The sequence below is a fragment of the Ranitomeya imitator genome, chromosome 5, assembly GCF_032444005.1.
Source record: "Ranitomeya imitator isolate aRanImi1 chromosome 5, aRanImi1.pri, whole genome shotgun sequence".
Taxonomy (NCBI): Eukaryota; Metazoa; Chordata; class Amphibia; order Anura; family Dendrobatidae; genus Ranitomeya; species Ranitomeya imitator.
Window position 1 is genome coordinate 445228738 of NC_091286.1, and position 23737 is coordinate 445252474.

Below are 23737 nucleotides of genomic sequence, written 5' to 3' on the forward strand. Positions count from 1 at the left end.
TGTAAAAAGGTATCAATTCCCACCTCTCTTTTTACCCTTTTACCCCCATGTGCTGGTCTAGGACACTTGTCCCACACAACAATGGATGAACCGGGCTGGATCCATTGCAAATAGTATGATACGTTCCTCCATCAGTTTTCATTCTGCATTTTTGTCATACTTTAGATGGAAACATTGACCTGGTGCCGGCCCTATGCAATCCCAGCCTTAGTAATAGCCCCCCGAGGAAGCAACACTTGCGAAACGCGCGTCGGGGCCTTTCCTTCCATGCACGGCAGCAGCAGGTTGGTGCACTTTGCATTTGATATTCCCTGTCTCTTCCCCATCTGCCATTTGGCAGGCATAGCTTGGGCTCAGTCTTTCTCACGCATGTATATGGGACCTCCCGGGATATTATTTAACATGTATTTGTGTTGATGAGCCGCTTGGGGTGAGTCACCATATAACGCCTGCATTGAACACTTTGTTTATATGGTAATCCACTGTTTGCACCTCCCTGCTGTTTGCTAACTATTCTGGAGCTCTCTTTCTCTTATGTAATTGCCCACTTATTGTTATAATTATACTCCACGATTAGATTGAATATTGGGCTAACATCTCTATCTATCTGGTACATCCTCAACAGTTTATATATATATATTTATATATATGGTTTTTATGGTATATTTATCATTGCTGATTTGCTCCTTATCTGATAGTGGTATTCGTGCGTGGCACTAGGTCTGCCTCTCCTTTTTCTATTGTATCTTTATTACTCTGGTTTTTATTGTGGTACTTATTTGTAATATTTTAGAGTCTTCTCAATAAAATTGTTAATTTTAGCTCTTGTGTCCATCTTTTTCTTGGTTTTCTATTGTATTAATTATGGCGGAGCATTTATTTTGATTGCCCTTTCTATAGGTTTACTGACTTAGTAATAGGTAGATTATGACTGTAAAAAGTTTTATTGAATTAACAGAAGAAATATTGAAATATTCACAAGATTGATCTTTTACAGTTTACTTCATTTACATGGAAATGCAATAATAACCTCCCAAGTCTTAAGAATATTAAAATCCACACAAACAGATACTTCTAGATTTTTTTTTCCTGAGAACATATAAAATGCTCACAGTCACCAGAAAGCTGTGGTAGTACCAACTGTGAGAAGAATGTGCTGAGTCTTTTTCCTTTGCAAACTTCTTTGTGGTTGAATATATTGGAAACTTTATGCAACTCCTATTATACATTATAGAGAGTGGAGTTTATTTTGACCACATCTGTGCATACTAAGTCTTGTGAAAAAAATAAGAAATGTTTCCTGATTTGAGAATCAATGGTCAAGGATCCAGTAACTTCCAATGAAGTCAAATATACTGAAGCAATCTTAAAACAGTGCTTCAATGGAAAATGTCCCAGTGATTAAATGTGAAAACTAATTCCCTCATGCTTGATTCTGCTGCTTCATTCTCATCAGTACCACATGGTTCTTCTTCTTCCTGTGATATAGTACACAGGCAATAACTGTACAAACAACTGCTATGCAGCACAAAACAATTATTGCAATAACTACTCCAATCATCTTGCTTCCACCATGTCCTTTTTCATCAGTAATTAGGTCTTCGTCTGAGGCATCAACAATCTCATAATCATCATTGTTAACAACTGAGTTTCCAGATTGGGTTGTGGTGGATGTGGTTGTGCTACTAACTTGTTTGGGTTCTTCAGAAGTTTGGATTGGGACATTAGTACTAATTTCTTCATAAATAGATGTTGTTTCGCCCATTTCTGGAGCTACTGTGGATTTCAGAGATAATAGTTGCTCTTCGTTAAGCTCAGCTATGGGTGTTCCTATGAAGGGAAAGTTGACACATACAAGTTGACTTTGGTTTCCAAGTTTTCCCAAATTGTTAGCAATCCAATTCTTGAAAGGAAGAATGTGATGGTCGCATTTCCATGGATTATTGAAGAGTCTGACTTCATTTACATGTTCTAGAGTTTCAAAAATGTCCTCTGGCAGATACTCTAGAGAATTATTTTGCAGTTGTATGGTCACTAAAGAATCCATGTTTCTAAAGACTCCTGCAGGAAGATGTTTAATCTTGTTGCTATGAAAAGAGATGTTTTGCAGCTTGTACAGGCCCTGTAAGACATCTTCATTTAAAGTGGACAGTGCATTGGTATGAAGTGAAAGTTCCAGAAGTTCATCTAATCCATTGAAGGCATTTCTAGAGATAGATTGGATTTGGTTCCTGGATATAATCAACAGTTGTATTTGTGTTAGATTGGAGAAGGAATTATCCACAAGTTCTTCAAGATGATTATCATATAACCAGAGTTCTTTTAATTTTGGCAACATCCCAAACACACCTGGGGAAATGTGTTTTATGGCATTTTCAAATAAAGTTAGTTTTGATAGTTCTGGTAAATTCGCAAATAATCCTTGGGGTAACGATGTGATCAAGTTATTTGATAAGTATATTTTCTGTAAATTTGGGTTGTTGGAGAACATGTCAGCAGATATTTGGCTTATCTGATTACTTTGCAGTGCAACTTCTTGTAGGTTTGTAAGTGTTTTCAGTAATCCCTCAGGGACATCCTTTAACTGATTTTCATAGGCTCGAAAGGTTTCAAGTTTAGTGACTTTATCTAAAGTTCTTGCGTGTAGACGTGAAATATAATTTTTAGCTAAATTCAGCTTTAAAAGTCCGTTCATCTGATCAAAAGCTCCCCTTGGTATGGACCTGAGCCTGTTTCCTAATAAGTTGAGTTCCCGCATGCTAACTAGTGGAGTAAATAGTGATTGGGCAATCTGACCAATCTGGTTGTTTGACACAAAAAGTGTTTCCAGCTTGGCTAGGTCTTTAAATAAACTTTCAGGCAATTCTTGTAGTTTATTGTTGGCCAAACTTAAATAACGGAGAGAAATAAGGTTTTTGAACGCATTAGGACCAATCACAGATAGCTCACTTTTTTCAATTCTCAAAATTATCAGAGATGTCATGTTTTCCAAGACACCATCTTCGATTTCAGAGACTTCAGTGTTTATGATCTGAAGGTTTTTGGTGTTCTGAGAGATAGAACGTGGAACTTCAACAATATCTGCTCCAAAACAGTCTACCTGGCCAGCTCGAAGGCATCTGCATTCTTTAGGGCACTGGCTGTAGGTTTGATGAATCATAAGGACAAGCACAATCCCAATGAGATGACGGGTCCACATTGTGACACCTAAAATAAAAGGGAAAGTGTTACATTTCATTTATTATTCGATCTTATCCCAAAATAAGGAAATGTTCTGATAAGATGATAAAAAATGCATTGCCTAAAACAAATGTAACAAATCGGCACAACACACTTTGTCTATTACACAGAAAAAAAAGTCACACTGGTTTCTGCTAAATTTAGCAATTTTGAAATGAAGGGTTATTCGGATCTCTGCCATTGATGCAGTCAGGGCTAGATAATTAGCCTTGTGGACTATGCTGTTTCTTACCCCCATTATAAGTTGGTGTTACGTAGAGAGAATGGCAGTGTCCACGCTGTTTCTGTAACTTGCTTGTTAACCTAGCCTTACTGTTTATGAATTTATCTGTTGTGCATAAAAGAATTTTGCAACTTTACATTATATATATTACACTTATTGAGAGAGCTGTATTAGTATTTCCGCAGAGCTGCTCTTCAGGTTTTATTGGTGACTCAATGTCTCTACAATATCTGTACAGAGCTTCTTCTGATTATCTTGATTTTTAGAAGTGTAGTCCTTATACCAGGCAAGGAAAAATTAACCATCCCACTTCTTTATAGAACTTCACTATTAGGTGTTGCTGTAGTGGCAACTTGGTCAATTGTTTCCAAATATGACTAACATAATGGCAAATGAAGATTGGGCAAAAGGAGGGGATAAACTCTATATAATCGGTTCAAGATATGTAGTCAGTGCAAAATATTCCTGGAATATGCAATAATATTCTGAGCTACAAAGTAAAAAAAATGGCAGCCAACCACTTTTCCACATTTAACCCCTTTACCCCCAAGGGTGGTTTGCACATTAATGACCAGGCCAATATTTACAATTCTGACCACTGTCACTTTATGAGTCAATAACTCTCGAATGTACCTTGGTGATTCTAAGACTGTGTTTTCGTGACTTGCTGTACTTTATGATAGTGGTAACATTTCTTGGGTATGACTTGTGTTTGTTTGTGAAAAAACTGGAAATTTGGCGAAAATTTTGAAAATTTTGCAATTTTCCAACTTTGAATTTTCATGCCCTAAAATCACACAGATATGTCACACAAAATACTTAATAAATAACATTTCCCACATGTCTACTTTCCATCAGCACAATTGTGGAACCAAAATTTTTTTTGTTAAGGAGTTGTAAGGGTTAAAAGTTGACCAGCGATTTCTCATTTTTACAACACAATTTTTTTTAGGGACCACATCACATTTGAAGTCACTTTGAGGGGTCTATATGATAGAAAATACCCAAACGTCACACCATTCTAAAAACTGCACCTCTTAAGGTGCACAAAATCACATTCAAAAAGTTGATTAACCCTTTCTGGTGCTTCACAGGAATTTTTGGAATGTTTAAAAAACAAATGAACATTTAACTTTTTTTACAAAAAAATTACTTCAGATCCAAATTTTTTTTATTTTCCCAAGGGTAACAGGAGAAATTGGACCCCAAAAGTTATTGTGCAATTTGTCCTGAGTACGCTGATACCACATATGTGGGGGGAAAACCACTGTTTTGGCGCATGGCAGAGCTCGGAAGGAAAGGAGCACCGTTTGACTTTTTCAATGCAAAATTGACTGGAATTGAGATTGGATGCCATGTCGTACTTGAAGAGCCCCTGATGTGCCTAAATAGTGGAAACACCCACAAGTGACACCATTTTTGAAACTAGACCTCCCAAGGAACTTATCTAGATGTGTGGTAAGAACTTTGAACCCCCAAGGGCTTCACAGAAGCCTATAACGTAGAGCCGTAAAATTTTAAAAAAATCATATTTTTTCCCAAAATGATCTTTTCACCCCCAATTTTAATTTTCCCAAGGGTAACAAGACCCCAAAAGTTATTGTGCAACTTGTCCTGAGAATGCTGTTACCCCATATGTGTGGGTAAACCACTGCTTGGGCGCATGGCAGAACTCGTAAGGGAAGGAGCGCCGTTTGACTTTTTAATGCAAAATTGGCTAGAATTGAGATCGGAAGCCATGTCACGTTTGGAGAGACCCTGATGTGCCTAAACAGTGGAAAGCCCCCACAAGTGACACCATTTTGAAAACTAGACCCCCAAAGGAACTTATCTAGATGTGTGGTGAGAACTTTGAGCCCCAAGGTGTTTCACTAAAGTTTATAGCGCCTGAGCATGAAAATTAAAAAATCATTATTTTTCTACAATCATAATATTTTAGTCACCAATTTTTTATTTTCCCAAGGGTAACAGGAGAAATTGGACCACAATAGTTGTTGTCCAATTTGTCCGGAGTATGCTGACATCCCCAATGTGGGAAAAAAATTACTGTATGGGCACACGTCCAGTAGTGGCGTTTTGGTATGCAGACTTTGATGGAATGGTCTGCAGGCGTCTTGTCACGTTTGGAGAACCCCTGATGTGTTACAGTGGAAACCCCCACAAGTGACCCCATATTGGAAACTAGACCCCCAAGGAACTTATCTAGATATGTGGTGAGCATTTTGAACCTCCAAGCGCTTCACAGAAGTTTATAACGTAGAGCTGTAAAAATAAAAAATCATATTTTTTCCACAAAAAAATGATCTTTTCACCCCCAATTTTGTATTTTCCCAAGAGTAACAGAAGAAATTAATTGGACCCCACGAGTTATTGTGCAATTTGTCCTGAGTACGCTGATACCCCATATGTGGGGGTAAACCACTGTTTGGGCACATGGCAGAGCTCAGAAGGGAAGGAGCGCCAGATTTTACTGTCATGGTTTGCAGGTGCCATGACCCAATGGGAGAGCCCATGAGGTGCCAAAACAGCAGAACCCCCATAAGTGACCCCATTTTATGGATTACATCTCTCAATGAATTCATCTAGGGGTGCAGTGATCATATTAAAACCATGGGTGTGTCACAGAATTTCATACTATTGGGCAGCCATGCGGAGAGACTCGGGAGGAACGGAGCGCTATTTGTCTATTCAAGTGAATGGGTCTGTGCACATGTCAGTGTATTTCCACGGACCGTGTGCCCCTGGGCAAATCACGCTGACATGTCTCTTTTTTAATGTCAGCACAGGCCACAAAACATCCAGCACATGTGCATATGCATAACAGTGTCAATAGAAAAAACAGCCGCACACTCAAGACTTGCAGGTTTTTACGTGAAAGTTGTATTTTTTATTATTAGTACAGGCATCACCAAATGCTTATTAGTGTTCAGAGAAAATGACGGATACTTTAAGTTAACCGTAACTTAAAGTATCCGTCATTTTCTCTGAACACTAATAAGCATTTGGTGATGCCTGTACTAATAATAAAAAATACAACTTTCACGTAAAAACCTGCAAGTCTTGAGTGTGGGGCTGTTTTTTCTATAGACACTGTGACTTTGTGTTCAGCCTGCACCTTTTTTCCATGCGGAGTGCACCACATCTCTTGTACTACATATGCATAACACACATGGATGTCATCCATGTGACACACAACGGCACTGGGAAAGAAGTGTTACAGTAAGCACTGTTCCCCCTGATTCTCCACTGCTTGTGCCGATCACTGACAGAGCAGGGGAGAATGATGAGTGCCATGTTCAGCACCCGGTGCCGGGGAAGAGCGCTTACTGTAACGCTTCTTCCCTGGCGCCTGTCCTTGTGGTACTGATGCAGCACACGCATGCAACACGTGTGCTGCAAGTATTACACACACGAACACTGACATCTCCGGTACCAGAAATATCAGGACGTGTGAAAGAGGCGTTATAGCGGATTTTTATGTTTGGCAGCTGTCAAACACTAAAAGACGCTTTTTATTTCAAAAAATAGTTTTTGCATCACCATATTTTGAGAGCTATAATTGTTCCATATTTTGGCCCACAGAGTCATGTGAGGTCTTGTTTTTTGCGAGACAGGTTGACGTTTTTATTGCTACCATTTTCGGGCATATGACATTTTTTGATCGCTTTTTATTCCGATTTTTGGGAGGCAGAATGAACAAAAACCAGCAAATCATAAATTTCGTTTGGGAGAGACGTTTATACCGTTCCGCGTGTGGTAAAATTGATAAAGCACTTTTATTCTTCGGGTCAGTACGATTACAGCGATACCTCATTTATATTCTTTTTATGTTTTGGCGCTTTTATACAATAAAAATTATTTTAGATAAAAAATAATTATTTTTGCATGACTTTATTCTGAGAGCTATAACATTTTTATTTTTCCGCTGATGGAGCTGTATTGGGGCTCGTTTTTTGTGGGACGAGATGACGTTTTCAGCGGTACCATATTTGTTTTTATCCGTCTTTACGATCCACTTTTTGTTCGGCGATATGATGATGAAGCATTGTTTTTTGTCTTGGTTTTTTTTATGGTGTTCACCAAAAGCGGTTAAATAGTGGGACAGTTTTATAGGTCAGGTCATTACGGACGCGGCAATACCAAATATGTGTACTTTTATTGTTTCGATTTTTTAATTTAAATATTTATTTATTGATAGAATAAATATTGATTTTTTATTATTTTTTTACTATTTTTTTTTAAATATATTTACAATTATTTAGAAAAAAAATTGTATTTCATTCTTACTTTTACACTTTGTCCCACTATGGGACAATCATTTTGTGCAGGCTAATCGCTTCTATAGCATGCAGATCTGCATGCTATAGAAGCTGTCAGCGCTGTAGCTTCTGTACACTAACCTTAGAGACTTCCTGACATGCACTGCGCATGACAGGAAGTCTCTCAACTCTGGAGGCCCGGATGTCATCATGACACGACACCTGGTCTCCATGTCAGTCATCGGGGCCCCGTGGCGTGCCGCAGGTTTTCCGCTCCAAAGGCAAAGGGGCTGTCAACCCCTATGCCGGCTCCAGAACGCTGCGATCATATTTGATCGCAATGTTCCTGGGGTAAAGTGCCGGGAGCGGTCTGTGACCGCTCCTGGCACTTTGTGCCGGGTGTCAGCCGTGAGGATCATCTTGAAAACATTATTCCCCTTCAAAATCCTGTCCATTGAATGATACTTGTCCCAACAGTTTTTCCACTTCCCAAAACATATTCTTCTGAACTTAGTTCCTCCAGCTATTTTTTCCCTTTAGGTTTTTCTTCATTCTTGGAAATAAGAAGTCGCATGGGGCAAGGTTGGACTGTAAGGGGGGGTGAGAAACCATTGTCATGCTGGTTTTCGCCAAAAAAGATTGATTTTCAACGCTGTGTGAGCAGCCAGTGTCCCGATGGCCACAATTCAGGTGTTTTTTTTCTCACTGCCTAACGCAATCGCTTCAGCACTTGCAGATAGTAATGATGGTTCATTGTGCTGTCCTGACTCCTGAGGAACAAATTCAACGTAAATGACTCCTTTGATGTTGAAAAACAAACCATCATGGACCTCAGATTTAACATAGTAACATAGTAACATAGTTAGTAAGGCCGAAAAAAGACATTTGTCCATCCAGTTCAGCCTATATTCCATCATAATAAATCCCTAGATCTACGTCCTTCTACAGAACCTAATAATTGTATGATACAATATTGTTCTGCTCCAGGAAGACATCCAGGCCTCTCTTGAACCCCTCGACTGAGTTCGCCATCACCACCTCCTCAGGCAAGCAATTCCAGATTCTCACTGCCCTAACAGTAAAGAATCCTCTTCTATGTTGGTGGAAAAACCTTCTCTCCTCCAGACGCAAAGAATGCCCCCTTGTGCCCGTCACCTTCCTTGGTATAAACAGATCCTCAGCGAGATATTTGTATTGTCCCCTTATATACTTATACATGGTTATTAGATCGCCCCTCAGTCGTCTTTTTTCTAGACTAAATAATCCTAATTTCGCTAATCTATCTGGGTATTGTAGTTCTCCCATCCCCTTTATTAATTTTGTTGCCCTCCTTTGTACTCTCTCTAGTTCCATTAAATCCTTCCTGAGCACCGGTGCCCAAAACTGGACACAGTACTCCATGTGCGGTCTAACTAGGGATTTGTACAGAGGCAGTATAATGCTCTCATCATGTGTATCCAGACCTCTTTTAATGCACCCCATGATCCTGTTTGCCTTGGCAGCTGCTGCCTGGCACTGGCTGCTCCAGGTAAGTTTATCATTAACTAGGATCCCCAAGTCCTTCTCCCTGTCAGATTTACCCAGTGGTTTCCCGTTCAGTGTGTAATGGTGATATTGATTCCCTCTTCCCATGTGTATAACCTTACATTTATCATTGTTAAACCTCATCTGCCACCTTTCAGCCCAAGTTTCCAACTTATCCAGATCCATCTGTAGCAGAATACTATCTTCTCTTGTATTAACTGCTTTACATAGTTTTGTATCATCTGCAAATATCGATATTTTACTGTGTAAACCTTCTACCAGATCATTAATGAATATGTTGAAGAGAACAGGTCCCAATACTGACCCCTGCGGTACCCCACTGGTCACAGCGACCCAGTTAGAGACTATACCATTTATAACCACCCTCTGCTTTCTATCACTAAGCCAGTTACTAACCCATTTACACACATTTTCCCCCAGACCAAGCATTCTCATTTTGTGTACCAACCTCTTGTGCGGCACGGTATCAAACGCTTTGGAAAAATCGAGATATACCACGTCCAATGACTCACCGTGGTCCAGTCTATAGCTTACCTCTTCATAAAAACTGATTAGATTGGTTTGACAGGAGCGATTTCTCATAAACCCATGCTGATATGGAGTTAAACAGTTATTCTCATTGAGATAATCCAGAATAACATCCCTCAGAAACCCTTCAAATATTTTACCAACAATAGAGGTTAGACTTACTGGCCTATAATTTCCAGGTTCACTTTTAGAGCCCTTTTTGAATATTGGCACCACATTTGCTATGCGCCAGTCCTGCGGAACAGACCCTGTCGCTATAGAGTCACTAAAAATAAGAAATAATGGTTTATCTATTACATTACTTAGTTCTCTTAGTACTCGTGGGTGTATGCCATCCGGACCCGGAGATTTATCTATTTTAATCTTATTTAGCCGGTTTCGCACCTCTTCTTGGGTTAGATTGGTGACCCTTAATATAGGGTTTTCATTGTTTCTTGGGATTTCACCTAGCATTTCATTTTCCACCGTGAATACCGTGGAGAAGAAGGTGTTTAATATGTTAGCTTTTTCCTCGTCATCTACAACCATTCTTTCCTCACTATTTTTTAAGGGGCCTACATTTTCAGTTTTTATTCTTTTACTATTGATATAGTTGAAGAACAGTTTGGGATTAGTTTTACTCTCCTTAGCAATGTGCTTCTCTGTTTCCTTTTTGGCAGCTTTAATTAGTTTTTTAGATAAAGTATTTTTCTCCCTATAGTTTTTTAGAGCTTCAATGGTGCCATCCTGCTTTAGTAGTGCAAATGCTTTCTTTTTACTGTTAATTGCCTGTCTTACTTCTTTGTTTAGCCACATTGGGTTTTTCCTATTTCTAGTCCTTTTATTCCCACAAGGTATAAACCGCTTACACTGCCTATTTAGGATGTTCTTAAACATTTCCCATTTATTATCTGTATTCTCATTTCTGAGGATATTGTCCCAGTCTACCAGATTAAGGGCATCTCTAAGCTGTTCAAACTTTGCCTTCCTAAAGTTCAATGTTTTTGTGACTCCCTGACAAGTCCCCCTAGTGAAAGACAGGTGAAATTGCACAATATTGTGGTCGCTATTTCCTAAATGCCCAACCACCTGCAGATTTGTTATTCTGTCAGGTCTATTAGATAGTATTAGGTCTAAAAGTGCTGCTCCTCTGGTTGGATTCTGCACCAATTGTGAAAGATAATTTTTCTTGGTTATTAGCAGAAACCTGTTGCCTTTATGGGTTTCACAGGTTTCTGTTTCCCAGTTAATATCCGGGTAGTTAAAGTCCCCCATAACCAGGACCTCATTATGGGTTGCAGCTTCATCTATCTGCTTTAGAAGTAGACTTTCCATGCTTTCTGTTATATTTGGGGGTTTGTAACAGACCCCAATGAGAATTTTGTTACCATTTTTCCCTCCATGAATTTCAACCCATATGGACTCGACATCCTCATTCCCTTCGCTAATATCCTCCCTTAAAGTGGACTTTAGACAAGACTTTACATAGAGACAAACCCCTCCTCCTCTCCGATTTTTACGATCCTTTCTAAACAGACTGTAACCCTGTAAGTTAACTGCCCAGTCATAGCTTTCATCTAACCATGTCTCGGTTATTCCCACTATGTCAAAGTTACCTGTAGATATTTCTGCTTCTAGTTCTTCCATCTTGTTTGTCAGGCTTCTGGCGTTTGCGAGCATGCAGTTTAGAGGATTTTGTTTTGTTCCAATCTCCTCACTGTGGATTGTTTTAGAAATGTTCTTACCTCCCTTCTGAGTATGTTTTCCTGGGTCGTCTTTGTTCGAGTCTAATGTTTTTCTTCCCGTCCCCCCTTCTTCTAGTTTAACGCCCTCCTGATGAGTGTAGCGAGTCTTCTGGCGAATGTGTGTTTCCCAGGTTTGTTGAGGTGTAGTCCGTCTCTGGCGAGGAGTCCATCATACCAGTAATTCACACCGTGGTCCAGGAATCCAAATCCTTGTTGTCTGCACCATCGTCTTAGCCAGTTGTTTGCATCAAGGATCCTGTTCCATCTCCTGGTGCCATGCCCATCTACTGGAAGGATAGAAGAAAAAACTACCTGTGCATCCAGTTCCTTTACTTTCTTCCCCAACTCTTCAAAGTCCTTGCAGATTGTCGGTAGGTCCTTCCTTGCCGTGTCATTGGTGCCAACATGTATCAGAAGAAATGGGTGGACGTCCTTGGAGCTGAAGAGCTTTGGTATCCTATCGGTCACATCCTTGATCATCGCACCTGGAAGGCAGCATACTTCTCTTGCAGTTATGTCCGGTCTGCAGATGGCTGCTTCTGTGCCTCTCAGTAGTGAGTCTCCCACCACCACCACTCTTCGTTGCTTCTTGGCTGTACTTTTTGCTGTCACTTGTTGCTGTGTGCCCTTTTCTTTTTTGCTTGCTGGTATTTCTTCATTCTTAGGTGTGCCATCTTCATCCTCTACAAAGATTTGATATCGGTTCTTCAGTTGTGTGGTTGGTGATTTCTCCATGGTCTTCTTGCTTCTTTTGGTCACATGCTTCCACTCATCTGCTTTTGGAGGTTCTCTGACACTTTTTGCACCTTCTGTGACCAGTAGAGATGCTTCTGTTCTGTCTAGAAAGTCTTCATTCTCTTTGATGAGTTTCAAAGTTGCTATTCTTTCTTCCAGACCCCGCACCTTTTCTTCTAAAAGGGCCACTAGTCTACACTTCTGACAGGTGAAATTGGATTCTTCTTCTGGTCGATCTGTGAACATGTAGCACATGCTGCAGCTCACCATGTAGGTTGTCACATCTGCCATGTTGCTCCTAGATCCTGCTGACTTGCTGTGTGTTTTCCTTCTTGTGTAATCTACTCAGCCAAGCTCTCTTGCAATAATGTCCTACAGGCAAAAATTGGTTTGATTTCACTTGCCATGCTTTTTGGTCTGGGTGATGAAGGTGTCTTCTACTGCTGTTCTGCTGTTCCCCTGTGATGATTTTTGACAAAAAAATCAGGGTCACCCCCCCTTACTTGCCCCACCTAGCCCTCTGCAACTTCTTCTTATTCCCAAGAATGAAGAAAAACCTAAAGGGAAAGTGTTTTCAGGACGCAGAAGATGTTAAGAACAAATAGCTGGAGGCACTTAGCTCAGAAGAATATAAAAAATGTTTTGAACAGTGGAAAAACTGTTGGGACAAGGGCATATTATCTAATGGACAGGATTTTAAAGGGGATTCATGTTTTTGAGATGTTATTTTGAATAAAAATAAATAAATAATTAATTCTTGTTATTTGGGGGGTTATCCCCTCATATATAGTCCCTTGCAGTCCAATCAAAATAAACCTTTCCCTCTGCTTCTTAAGTAAGTGGGCCGCCTAATCTCTTGGGCACAGGTTGCTCCAGTAATATGTCCTCTCCTGTGTATGGGTATATTGCATGTAATACATGCAATTGAAATGAGCAGTAGGAAAAGCTTTCCCTGTGATAAAAATCCAATCACTGGGTTAAGAGGAGTCAACTCCACGGTAAATGTGAATTAGCTACTTATAACAATCAATTACATTCAAACGTATATGATCAAATCGGATACTATAGCTAAGTCCGCCATTTTCCTCTGGACAAGTTCCCCTGTAAATGGCCAATGGTACTTCAACTATCTGAATACTGTAAAGGGAATCAATAAACCAGCTCATATACAGGATTCAATAGGAACTAAAATATTCGGGCAGATTTACTAACCCTTTTTTAATATAGTGACTGTATAAATATAGACTGGAGAAGGGTTTATACATCCATGAATTGGTCTCAAATTGGAAAATCCACCCAAAACTGATCCGAGCTGGTTTATAGACATATATAAAGCTGCTAGGCTAGGTTGGGACATGCAGAGGTCCATTTCAATGATGTGTGACATCTCAAGGACTAAATAATATGAAAATTCACCAAATTCATCACCATGGCTTATGTTGGATGACAAGTCTGGTGCATGTTTAGACACTTTTGTCTAGTTTTACACCGCCTCTTGATTAGCTTACTTTTAGACCACTGGCGGACACAGACAGAAAAGAGCCCCTGTCCAAGAACAGTGTCTATGGGAACTTTGTAGTCTAATATCTCCTCTTAATACGCAATTTCACCTGCTTTGAAAATGAAAATGGGCCCCCTTACCTCTTCCGCCCCTGAGCAGCTGCGGAGGTTGTACCAATGATATGTCCGCCCCTGTTTGTATGCCACATTTTGGCACATATTGGAGCCTCATAAGTCATGCCCTCATCTCAACTAAGCCACGCCCACTCCAATAAGCCATACCCCTTTTCAGGTGTGCGGCAACCATTGATTTAAACACTACTGTCGGGCATAAATCAATTTGCACAAAGTTGTCCAGAGTTTAGGGTGCGCACACTTCTGCACCAATCTTTTTTTACTTTCAGAGAGAAATACAGAAATAATATAATATGGTATCAATCTCACAGAAATTGCAGCCAGTATGTGCCTTATCTGTGGGCTCAAAATATTCGCTATCTCCAGGAAGCTAAGTTATGTTGTCTCAGTCTTGTCAGACAAGCTGGGGGAAGAGAGAGGAAATAAAAACAAGACTAATGCCGGCCACATGTGTCTGAGGCCTCAACTTCCAGCTGCGTTCAATACAGACATCTTTATTCTTTCAAGATATAAATAGAGAGGGGATCAGCCAACGTGTAGCACGTGATAAGGATTAGTTGTCCTTAATGTGCTGCTCCGCGCATACATCATTGATGGGTCATGGAAGTCTCTTGTTTTACATTGTTTTGGTGTTACTTCAGATCCCGATCCAATACTGACCACAGGTTCATACAAGGACTCTATCAATGCTATGAAATACATATCTAATAGAGATATCACGTATGATATGTTAGATATTATCGACTATGGACAGCAATAGATTTCTGTTTTATAGGATAGTATTAAGCAGTCAAGAAAATGAAGTATTTCTCAAGCCAAGAAAATACAGAGGTTCTAAAATCTCAGTTTACTGTTCCGTAACAGGTTTATCCATGTGTCATCGTTGTAAAAGTGGAGTGAGGGCATGGTCACAGATGATCAAATTGCTGATACAACTTTCCATTGTAATTATTCATGTTTTAAACTCTTTAATATTTTTTTTTTCACCCTGGTTTCACACTATGCTTGGTTCTTGCTCATCACACCATAGTGGGATACCATCTGAATACTCGAAAGCCAATACACAGACATTGCTGATGTCATCAATTTCAATAAAGCACACAGAGTCCAAAAATGAATTGCTGTATTCCACTTGACCTCCTTTCTGGAACTAAGCTGAAATGGAGTCTAAAGTTTTTACATCAAAGGGTATTCAGATGGAAGTAATGAATTCAATTCTAAGCAAGGATGAGGGCATGGTGTGAATTCTGACAGACCCCATACACATTAAATAAAAGCCAAACCACCAATTTATGTAATATTGGACTGCTATCAAAAGTGCATTGGGAGCCTCCCTACTGTCCCCAACAGATTATCTTCAGGAACATAAGGATCATGGGACTGGAACTCAATTGATGATTCTGGTAGCAGCACTCTCACAGAGAACATACGAATGCTTGGTGAAGGTCAGAGCTCCTGTGTATGGGGGAGTCAAGAGTGTTTAAACTAGGAATTGGGGGGGAGGGTATTCATTTTATAGGAGGGGAAGATAGTGCAGATAGAGACCTGGGCACAAATAAGGAAGTTGGAGGTGGCGGTGGCATGGGGGGTGGGGTTAGAACAGTTAATAATTTAAGAAAGAATAGAGGTGCAGAGAGATATATAAAATGTATGTATACTAATGCCAGAAGCCTCGCCAACAAAATGGACGAATTAGAACTAATGTTGTTGGAGCATAATTATGACATGGTGGGGATATCTGAGACATGGCTGGATGAGAGCCATGACTGGGCTGTTAACTTGCAGGGCTATAGTCTGTTCAGAAATGACTGTACAGATAAGCGAGGGGGTGGGGTGTGTCTATATGTAAAATCATCCTTAAAACCCATCCTGCGTGATAATATAGGTGAATTTAATGAAAATGTAGAATCCCTGTGGGTGGAGATAAGGGGAGGGGGAAAAAATAATAAATTACTGATAGGGGTTTGTTATAAATCTCCAAAAATAATGGAAGCAATGGAGAATATCCTCGTAAAGCAAATAGATGAAGCTGCGACTCAAGGAGAAGTCATTATTATGGGGGACTTCAACTACCCTGAAATAGATTGGGGAACAGAAACCTGCAGTTCCAGCAAAGGTAATCGGTTTTTGACAACTATGAGAGACAATTACCTTTCACAACTGGTTCAGGACCCAACAAGAAGGGGGGCACTGCTAGACCTAATATTAACCAACAGGCCAGACCGCATATCAAATATAAGGGTTGGGGGTCACTTGGGTAATAGCGATCACAAAATAATAAGTTTTCATGTATCCTTTAAAAAGATGTGTAATAGAGGGGTTACAAGGACACTAAACTTCAGGAGGGCAAATTTCCAACGGATGAGAGAGGATCTTGGTGCAATTAACTGGGACGATATCCTGAGACATAAAAATACACAAAGAAAATGGGAGACATTTATTAGCATCCTGGATAGAACCTGTGCACAGTATATACTGTATGGGAATAAACATACCAGAAATAGGAGGAAACCAATATGGCTAAATAGAGCTGTAAGGGGTGCAATAAGTGACAAAAAGAAATCATTTAGAGAATTAAAGGAAGTAGGTAGTGATGAGGCATTAAATAAATACAGAAAATTAAATAAATTCTGTAAAAAGCAAATCAAGGCAGCAAAGATTGAGACAGAGAGACTCATTGCCAGAGGGAGTGAAAATAATCCTAAAATATTCTTTAACTACATGAATAGTAAGAAACTAAAAAATGATAGTGTTGGCCCCCTTAAAAATAGTCTGGGTGAAATGGTGGATGAGGATGAGGAAAAAGCCAATATGCTAAATGACTTTTTTTTCATCAGTATTTACACAAGAAAATCCCATGGCAGACAAAATGACTAGTGATAAAAATTCCCAATTAAATGTCACCTGCTTAACCCAGCAGGAAGTGCGGCGGCATCTAAAAATCACTAAAATTTACAAATCTCCGGGCCCGGATGGGATACACCCTCGAGTACTGCAGGAATTAAGTACAGTCATTGATAGACCATTATTTTTAATCTTTAAAGACTCCATAATAACAGGGTCTGTACCACAGGACTGGCGTATAGCAAATGTGGTGCCAATATTCAAAAAGGGGACAAAAACTGAACTCGGAAATTATAGGCCAGTAAGCTTAACCTCTACTGTGGGTAAAATCCTGGAGGGCATTCTAAGGGATGCTATACTGGAGTATCTGAAGAGGAATAACGTCATGACCCAGTATCAGCACGGGTTTACTAGGGACCGTTCATGTCAGACTAATCTGATCAGCTTCTATGAAGAGGTAAGTTCCGGACTGGACCAAGGAACCCAGTGGACGTAGTGTATATGGACTTTTCAAAAACTTTTGATACGGTGCCACACAAAAGGTTGATACATAAAATGAGAATAATGGGGATAGGGGAAAATATGTGTAAGTGGGTTGAGAGCTGGCTCAGGGATAGGAAACAAAGGGTGGTTATTAATGGAACACACTCGGACTGGGTAGCGGTTAGCAGTGGGGTACCACAGGGGTCAGTATTGGGCCCTCTTCTTTTTAACATATTTATTAATGACCTTGTAGGGGGCATCCAGAGTAGAATTTCAATATTTGCAGATGACACTAAACTCTGCAGGGTAATCAATACAGAAGAGGACAATTTTATATTACAGGATGATTTATGTAAACTAGAAGCTTGGGCTGATAAATGGCAAATGAGCTTTAATGGGGATAAATGTAAGGTCATGCACTTGGGTAGAAGTAATAAGATGCATAATTATGTGCTTAATTCTAAAACTCTGGGCAAAACCGTCAATGAAAAAGGCCTGGGTGTATGGGTGGATGACAAAATCATATTCAGTGGCCAGTGTCAGGCAGCTGCTACAAAGGCAAATAAAATAATGGGATGCATTAAAAGAGGCATAGATGTTCATGAGGAGAACATAATTTTACCTCTATACAAGTCACTAGTTCGACCACACTTAGAATACTGTGCACAGTTCTGGTCTCCGGTGTATAAGAAAGACATAGCTGAACTAGAGGGGGTGCAGAGAAGAGCGACCAAGGTTATTAGAGGACTGGGGGGTCTGCAATACCAAGATAGGTTATTACACTTGGGGCTATTTAGTTTGGAAAAACGAAGACTAATTGGTGATCTTATGTTAATGTATAAATATATGAGGGGACAGTACAAAGACCTTTCTGATGATCTTTTTAATCATAGACCTGAAACCGGGACATGGGGGCATCCTCTGCGTTTGGAGGAAAAAAGGTTTAAGCATAATAACAGACGCGGATTCTTTACTGTAAGAGCAGTGAGACTATGGAACTCTCTGCCTTATGATGTTGTAATGAGTGATTCATTACTTAAATTTAAGAGGGGACTGGATACATTTCTGGAAAAGTATAATGTTACAGGGTATATACACTAGATTCCTTGATCCAGGGCGTTGATCCAGGGAACTAGTCTGATTGCCGTATGTGGAGTCGTGAAGGAATTTTTTTCCCCAATGTGGAGCTTACTCTTTGCCACATGGTTTTTTTTTGCCTTCCTCTGGATCAACATGTTAGGGCATGTTAGGTTAGGCTATGGGTTGAACTAGATGGACTTATAGTCTTCCTTCAACCTTAATAACTATGTAACTATGTAACTATGTAAACTTGTCAGCCATGCAATAGTTCAGTGAACAGTTACCTAATGGGTAAGACTAGCTTTCGGCTGTTGTCACACACTATACAACAAATCATTTCTTGGGCCATATTGATACACTTCACAAGAGGACAATGATGCTCAGACATAACAATAAAATATGGATCATGTTTTTTTGGGTAGTTTATATAGGAATTCATTCCCTAACACCATGTGAATATAATTAATTTACTCATTGTACTGATTTATCTCCGTCACGTCTTAAGGTACCTTCACACATAACGATATTGTTAACGATATCGTTGCTATTTGTGACGTAGCAACGATATCGTTAATGAAATCGTTATGTGTGACAGCGACCAACGATCAGGCCCCTGCTGGGAGATCGTTGGTCGCTGAATAAAGTCCAGAACTTTATTTCGTCGCTGGACTCCTGCTGACATCGCTGGATCGGCGTGTGTGACACCGATCCAGCGATGTCTTCACTGGTAACCAGGGTAAACATCGGGTAACTAAGCGCAGGGCCGCGCTTAGTAACCCGATGTTTACCCTGGTTACCATGCTAAGAGTAAAAAAAAACAAACACTAGATACTTACCTACCGCTGTCTGTCCCCCGGCGCTGTGCTCTGCTCTCCTCCTGTACTGGCTGTGAGCCGGAAAGCAGAGCGGTGACGTCACCGCTCTGCTTTCCGGCTCACAGACAGTACAGGAGGAGAGCAGAGAAGCAGAGCGCAGCGCTGGAGGACAGACGGCTGTAGGTAAGTATCTAGTGTTTGTTTTTTTTTACTTTTAGCATGGTAACCAGGGTAAACATCGGGTTACTAAGCGCGGCCCTGCGCTTAGTTACCCGATGTTTACCCTGGTTACCGGCATCGTTGGTCGCTGGAGAGCGGTCTGTGTGACAGCTCTCCAGCGACCAAACAGCGACGCTGCAGCGATCCGGATCGTTGTCGGTATCGCTGCAGCGTCGCTAAGTGTGAAGGGGCCTATAAAGCAAATAATCTACACAGCTCCAGTTGGACAGACAATCAGCAGATTTGGCTTTTAGTAACAAAAACCCTCACTGTTGCCCTGATCCACTCCCGCCTGGACTACTGTAATGCTCTATTAATTGCATTAATTGGCCTCTCCCTCACTTGACTTTCCCCTCTCCAGTCCATCCTTAATGCAGCAGCCAGGGTCGTCTAACTGGCTGCCCATTCTCATTATAGGATCCAATTCAAACTATTTGTTCTCACCCACAAAGCTCTCCACAGTGTGGCACCCCCCTACATCTCCTCCTTCATTTCTGTTTATCATCCTACCCGCTCGTTACATTTTGCAAGCGACTTTTTGACTAACCCCTGCACTAATCCATACATCCCATTCCTGGGTGCAAGACTTCTCTCGAGTTGCACCAATACTCTAGAAAGATCTACCCCGAGAAATTGGGACTAACCACAACTTATACAGTTTTAGGCACGCCCTAAAAATACATCTGTTTAGGGCAGCCTATCACACTTTCTAATCAAACTATATATATATAGCCCATTCACTATTTCTCTGAACATAATTCTCCACCAAATTCCACCGCACCCAAAAGCACTACAAATACTGGCTGGCGACTACATCATGCAGCCTTTATCTACCCCCATTTCCTTAAGATGGCTGGACCATCATTGTAAATAATCACCTGTACTTTGTGTCTCCCCCCACCTCATTGTACATTGTAGGCTCTCACAAGCAGGGTCGTCATGATCTTTGCTTTAATTATTGCATCACCTTTAACGTTGTTGCCTATGACTGTTGTGTATGAACTGCTGAATTGTAAAGCGCTGAGGAATATGTTGGTGCTAAATAAAGAAAGATTATTATTAATTACGGTAACCACAATCACTTAGGCTGCCGTCACACTAGCAGTATTTGGTCAGTATTTTACATATGCACCACTTCTGCATTTATCACCCACTCCTGGTTTTGGCTTACAGATACTGAGGTAAAATACTGACCAAATACTGCTAGTGTGACGGCAGCCTTATACCTTCCTATGGACAACACTCCTATGACAAAGGGACCATTTACTTATACATTTCCAGGAGGAATAACAGAGGATTTCAGAATAATAAAGGAATATCACAATACAGAGTCCCAAGTAAAGATGCTCCAAAAATTTAATTTTACAAGGTATATTTCTTCCGGTTCAGATGGAATGTGAAGGCTGCAGCGGTCGTGTAAATTATTTTACCACTCAGCAGATCTCGATTCCAATAAACCAATGAGGGACACAGTAAAGAGTGAGGTACAGAAGCACCAGGCCTAGAGGTGACTAGGATATTTTTTTTTCTTTTATCACACTGGGGACAACCCCTTTAACCCCTTAGCGACCGCCGATACGCCTTTTAACGGCGGCCGCTAAGGGTACTTAAACCACAGCGCCGTTAATTAACGGCGCTGTGGAAAAAGTGAATAGCGCCCCCCCAGAGGCCGATTTTCTCCGGGGTCTCGGTTGCTGGGGGTAGCCGAGACCCCAGAGAACATGATTCGGGGGGGTTTTAACCCACCCCGCATTTGCGATCGCCGGTAATTAACCGTTTACCGGCGATTGCAAAAAAAAAAAAAAAAAAACGCGATCTCTTTTTAATTTCTCTGTCCTCCGATGTGATCGCACATCGGAGGACAGAGAAAAGGGGTCCCAGATAGCCCCCCAATACTCACCTATCTCCCCCGATGCTCCTCGTGTCTCCCGGTGGGCGCCGCCATCTTCAAAATGGCGGGCGCATGCGCAGTGCGCCTGCCGGCCAGCCCCGCGAGAATCTTTGGGGTCTCGGCTGCCGGGGGTAGCCGAGACCCCAAAGAGCATGATCGGGGTCGGTTTTACCGACCCCTGTTTTGCGATCGCCGGTAATTAACTGTTTACCGGCGACCGCAAAAAAAAAAAAAAGTAAAGTGTAATTCTCTGTCCTCTGATGTGATCGCACATCAGAGGACAGAGAAATAGGGGGATTCGGGGACCCTACAATATTCACCTGTGTCCCTGGATCCTCTTGCTGCTCCTCCTGGCCGCCGGCAGAAGAAAATGGCGGGCGCATGCGCAGTGCGCCCGCCATCTGTCTCCATCTGCCGGCCGGCAGGAGAACAGCAGTTGGGGCTAAAATTAGGGTTAGGGTTAGGGGTAGGGTTAGGGGTAGGGTTAGGGGTAGGGTTAGGGTTAGGGGTAGGGGTAGGGTTAGGGGTAGGGTTAGGGGTAGGGTTAGGGTTAGGGGTAGGGCTAGGGTTAGGGTTAGGGCTAGGGTTAGGGCTAGGGTTAGGGTTAGGGCTAGGGTTGGGGCAAAATTTAGGGTTAGGGTTGGGGCTAAATTTAGGGTTAGGGTTGGGGCTAAATTTAGGGTTAGGGTTGGGGCAAAATTTAGGGTTAGGCTTCTTTCACACTTACGTCGGTACGGGGCCGTCGCAATGCGTCGGCCCGACATACCGACGCACGTTGTGAAAATTGTGCACAACGTGGGCAGCAGCTGTAGTTTTTCAACGCATCCGCTGCCCAATCTATGTCCTGGGGAGGAGGGGGCGGAGTTACAGTCACGCATGCGCGGTCAGAAATGGCGGATGCGACGTACAATAAAACGTTTCATTGAAGGTTTTTTTGTGCCGACGGTCCACCAAAACACAACTGATCCAGTGCACGACGGACGCGACGTGTGGCCATCCGTCACGATCCGTCGGCAATACAAGTCTATAGGCAAAAAACGCATCCTGCGGGCACATTTGCAGGATCCGTTTCTTGTCCAAAATGACGGATTGCGACGGAATGCCAAACGACGCAAGTGTGAAAGTAGCCTTAGGGCTAGGGTGAGGTTTGGGGCTAAAGTTAGGGCTAGGGTTGGGGCTAAAGTTAGGGTTAGAGCTGGGATTAGGGTTAGGGTTTGGATTAGGGTTGGCATTAGGGTTACGCTTGGGATTAGGGTTAGGTTTGGGATTAGGGTTAAGGTTAGGGTTGTGATTAGGGGTGTATTGGGATTAGGGTTAGGTTTGAGGTTAGGGTTGAGATTAGGATTAGGGGTGTGTTGGATTTAGGGTTTTGATTAGGGTTATGGTTAGGGTTGACATTAGGGTTGTTTTGGGGTAAGGGTTGTGATTAGGATTATGGATCAGGTTGGGATTAGGGTTAGGGGTGTGTTGGGGTTAGGGTTGGAACTAGAATTGGGGGGTTTCCACTGTTTAGGTACATCAGGGGGTCTCCAAACAAGACAGCCAATTTTGCGCTCAAAAAGTCAAATGGTGCTCCCTCCCTTCTGAGCTCTGCCGTGCGCCCAAACAGTGGATTACCCCACATATGGGGCATCAGCGTACTCGGGTTAAATTGGACAACAACTTCTGGGGTCCAATTTGTCTTGTTACCCTTGTGAAAATAAAAACTTGGGGGCTACAATATCTTTTTTTGTGAAAAAAAAAATATTTTTTATTTTCACGACTCTGCATTCTAAACTTCTGTGAAGCACTTGGGCATTCAAAGTTCTCACCACACATCTAGATAAGTTCCTTGGGGGGTCTAGTTTCCAAAATGGGGTCACTTGTGGGGGGTTACTACAGTTTAGGTACATCAGGGGCTCTGCAAACGCAACATAATGCCCACAGACCATTCTATCAAAGTCTGCATTCCAAAAAGGCGCTCCTTCCCTTCCGAGCTCTGCCGTGCGCCCAAACAGTGGTTTACCCCCACATATGGCGCATCAGCGTACTCGGGATAAATTGGACAACAACTATTGCAGTCCAATTTCTCCTGTTACCCTTGTGAAAATAAAAACTTGGGGGCTACAATATCTTTTTTGTGGAAAAAAAAAATATTTTTTATTTTCACGACTCTGCATTCTAAACTTCTGTGAAGCACTTGGGCATTCAAAGTTCTCACCACACATCTAGATAAGTTCCTTGGGGGGTCTAGTTTCCAAAATGGGGTCACTTGTGGAGGGTTTTTACTGGTTAGGTACATCAGGGGCTCTGCAAATGCAACATAATACCCGCAGACCTGTTGTGAATTCTGTGGCTGAATTCACTCCTGTGGTCACAAGTGGTACTGCAGTTTCTGAGCTTCCTCCCTCAGGTGTTCTGGTGAGCTCGTTAACTGCTTCATTACTTAACTCCGCCTGATGCTGCTATCCTTGCTCCTTGTCAATGTTTCAGTGTTGGATCTGAGCTTCTCCTGAGTGTTCCTGTGACCTGCTGCT

The 23737-nt window shown here is 41.5% G+C and overlaps 1 protein-coding gene across 1 annotated transcript in view; it reads right to left on the reverse strand.

The window, feature by feature from the left end:
- Positions 1 to 925: 925 nt before the first annotated feature.
- The window catches only part of LOC138638134 (leucine-rich repeat-containing protein 15-like), a 59551-nt gene continuing 36739 nt past the window's right edge, over positions 926 to 23737 (reverse strand). The window contains exon 2 of the mRNA XM_069727174.1: positions 926 to 3207. Within this exon, the coding sequence (XP_069583275.1) occupies positions 1424 to 3199 (1776 nt within the window). The 5' untranslated portion in view covers positions 3200 to 3207 and the 3' untranslated portion in view covers positions 926 to 1423. The remainder of the gene's footprint in view (positions 3208 to 23737) is intronic.